The sequence below is a fragment of the Cebus imitator genome, unplaced genomic scaffold (genome assembly GCF_001604975.1).
Source record: "Cebus imitator isolate Cc_AM_T3 unplaced genomic scaffold, Cebus_imitator-1.0 Scaffold47, whole genome shotgun sequence".
In the NCBI taxonomy this organism is placed as follows: Eukaryota; Metazoa; Chordata; class Mammalia; order Primates; family Cebidae; genus Cebus; species Cebus imitator.
The window spans coordinates 371,590-374,265 of record NW_016107362.1 but is presented as its reverse complement, the minus strand read 5'-3'; the positions used below and the strand labels follow the sequence as shown (position 1 = coordinate 374,265).

Genomic DNA, 2,676 nt, shown 5'->3' with positions numbered 1-2,676 from the left:
TTAAGTCAGGGTCTTGCTCTTTCACCCAGGCTGAAGTGCAATGGCACTATCTCACTGCAACCTCTGCCTTCTAGGTTCAGGCCTCCCAAGTAGCTGGGATTACAGGCAAGCACCATCCTGCTCAGCTAATTTTTAGTAGAAACAGGGTTTCACCATATTGGACAGGCTGGTCTCCAACTCCTGACTTCAAGTGATCCAACTGCCTCAGCCTCACAAGCTCAGCTAATTTTTGTGCTTTTAGTAGAAACAGGGTTTCACCACATTGGACAGGCTGGTCTCCCACTCCTGACCTCAAGTGATCCAACTGCCTCAGCCTCCCAAGTAGCTAGGACTGCAGGTACATACTACCATGCTTGGCTAATTTTTTAAAGTGTTTTTTAGAGACAGAATCTTGCTATGTTGCCCAGGCTGGTCTCAAACTCCTAGCCTCAAGCAATACTCTTGCCTCGCCCTCCCAAAGTGTTGGGATTATTCTAATTTTCTACAGCTCAGTACTAGTTTGGCGCCTAAGCACGCTTAGTAAATTTTTTCAATGACTCCCCAGTATTTTCTTTTTTTCCTTTTTTTATTTTTTTGAGACTGAGTCTCGCTCTGTTGCCCAGGCTGGAGTGCAATAGCGTGATCTCGGCTCACTGCAACCTCCACCTCCTGGATTCAAGTGATTCTCCTGCCTCAGCATCCCCTGTAGCTGGGATTACAGGTGCTTGCCACCATGGCTGACTAAGTTTTGTATTTTTACTAGAGACAGTGTTTCACCCTGTTGGTCAGGCTGGTCTCGAACTCTTGACCTTGTGATCCACCCACCTCGACCTCCCAAAGTGCTGGGATTACAGTCGTAAGCCACCACACCTGGCTTGATTCTCCAGTATTTTCTATTTCCTCTTTACTATAGTTAACTTTTGAAAAATCTGTTTGCAGCCCACTAAGTTTATTTTACATGCTTCAGTGAGTCTCAGCTTGCAGTTTAAAAAAACAGTAGAACCAAGCACAGTAGTTCACTCCTGTAGTCCCAGCACTTTGGGAGGCCAAAGCAGGAAGATTGCTTTAGGCCAGGTGATGAAGACCAGCCTGGGCAACACAGGGAGATGCTGTCTCTACAGAAAATAAATTAAAAAAAAAAAAAATAGCTGCTTGGGAGGCTGAGGCAGAAGGATTGCTTGAGCCCAGGAGTTGAAAGTTACAGTGAGCTATGATGCACTGGGCCACGAGCAAGACCCTGATTTTATAAAAAACAATAACAACACAGAGTTATAGGATACGTTCTTTGAACATCTCTTATATTCATGATAAGGGTATACATGTGGTTACATGTGGTCTTTTCCACATCTTTTCTTTCAGGGAGCAACTCACACTTTGCGATTGGGTTTGTGAAACAATCGTCAGCTGATTCAGTCATTTTTGCTGGTGTCAAAGGGAACAGCTCTGTGACCCAGTTCACATTATAATGCTTGGATGAATAGATATAGCCACAATATAAATAGGAAGATTAATATTAGCTCATACTTCGTTTAACAAAGCTCATGACTCAGCAACCCAGAAAATAGTTTTTAAAAACCATAGCACTTTTGAAATACTTGCCTAGCGGAAGGGAGGAGAGTATGATTTGATGAATTTAAGAACTATCTTGGCCGAGTGCTGTGGCTCACGCCTGTAATCCTAGCACTTGGGAGGCCGAGGCACGTGGATCACAAGGTCAAGATATCGAGACCATCGTGGCTAACATGGTAAAACACTGTCTCTACTAAAAATACAAAAATTAGCTGGGCATAGTGGCACGCATCTGTAGTCCCAGCTACTCAGGAGGCTGAGGCAGGAGAACTGCTTGAACCTGGGAGACAGAGGTTGCAGTGAGCCAAGATCGCGCCACTGCACTCCAGCCTGGTGTCTGGCAACAGAGCAAGACTCTGCCTCAAAAAAAAAGAGAAATATCTCAATTTACTTCCAAAGAGTAAAGTTTTGTATTTAATGTTTTAATATTTCATGTTTTAATTTCTTACAATTATTTAATTTTTCTAAAACCTCAAATTAGGTTTGAAAGTCTACTTACATAATTTCAGAGTTTATTCTGTTTGCCTAAAGGTGTGTTTTAACCACTGTGTACATAGTATTTAATGTTTTGCTTGTGGTTTTTTTTTCATATAATGGTTCATATGAACATCTGTATGTTCATACTTTTCTTGGCAAAGTTCTAAAGGTTACTGTGTTGAAACATACTGAATGAGTACTGATAATTTCTATTTTGAGCAACAAGTATGTCAGTTCTTTCTGTTTGATACTTCTCTTTTTTCCCCCTAGGAATCCAGAAATCCTTGTGGAATGCCTTACCCCTGATTTTCGAGGCAATCTCAAAGCAATAGAAAAAGTTGCTCTGTCAGGATTAGATGTGTATGCACATAATGTAGAAACAGTCCCAGAATTACAGAGGTGAATACTTGTACAAAGTAACGTTGGGAAGTTAGGAGGGTCAAAATACGCTGTATATTGTCACCTTTTCCAGGGGTGAACTTTGTCATTGACTTTTACAGAGTAAACTCTCTATTCTTTTTTATTTTTTAGGCAAACTCAATCTATTACATAAAAATCAGAAAATGGGCCGGGCGCGGTAGCTCAAGCCTGTAATCCCAGCACTTTGGGAGGCCGAGGCGGGTGGATCACGAGGTCAAGAGATCGAGACCA

The 2,676-nt window shown here is 42.0% G+C and overlaps 1 protein-coding gene across 2 annotated transcripts in view; it reads left to right on the top strand.

The window, feature by feature from the left end:
* The window catches only part of LIAS (lipoic acid synthetase), a 19,883-nt gene that overhangs the window by 7,301 nt on the left and 9,906 nt on the right, over positions 1–2,676 (top strand). For both annotated transcript variants that reach the window (XM_037738000.1, XM_017527257.2), the window contains one exon: positions 2,296–2,424. In XM_037738000.1, coding sequence (XP_037593928.1) covers positions 2,296–2,424 — 129 coding nt within the window. The remainder of the gene's footprint in view (positions 1–2,295; positions 2,425–2,676) is intronic.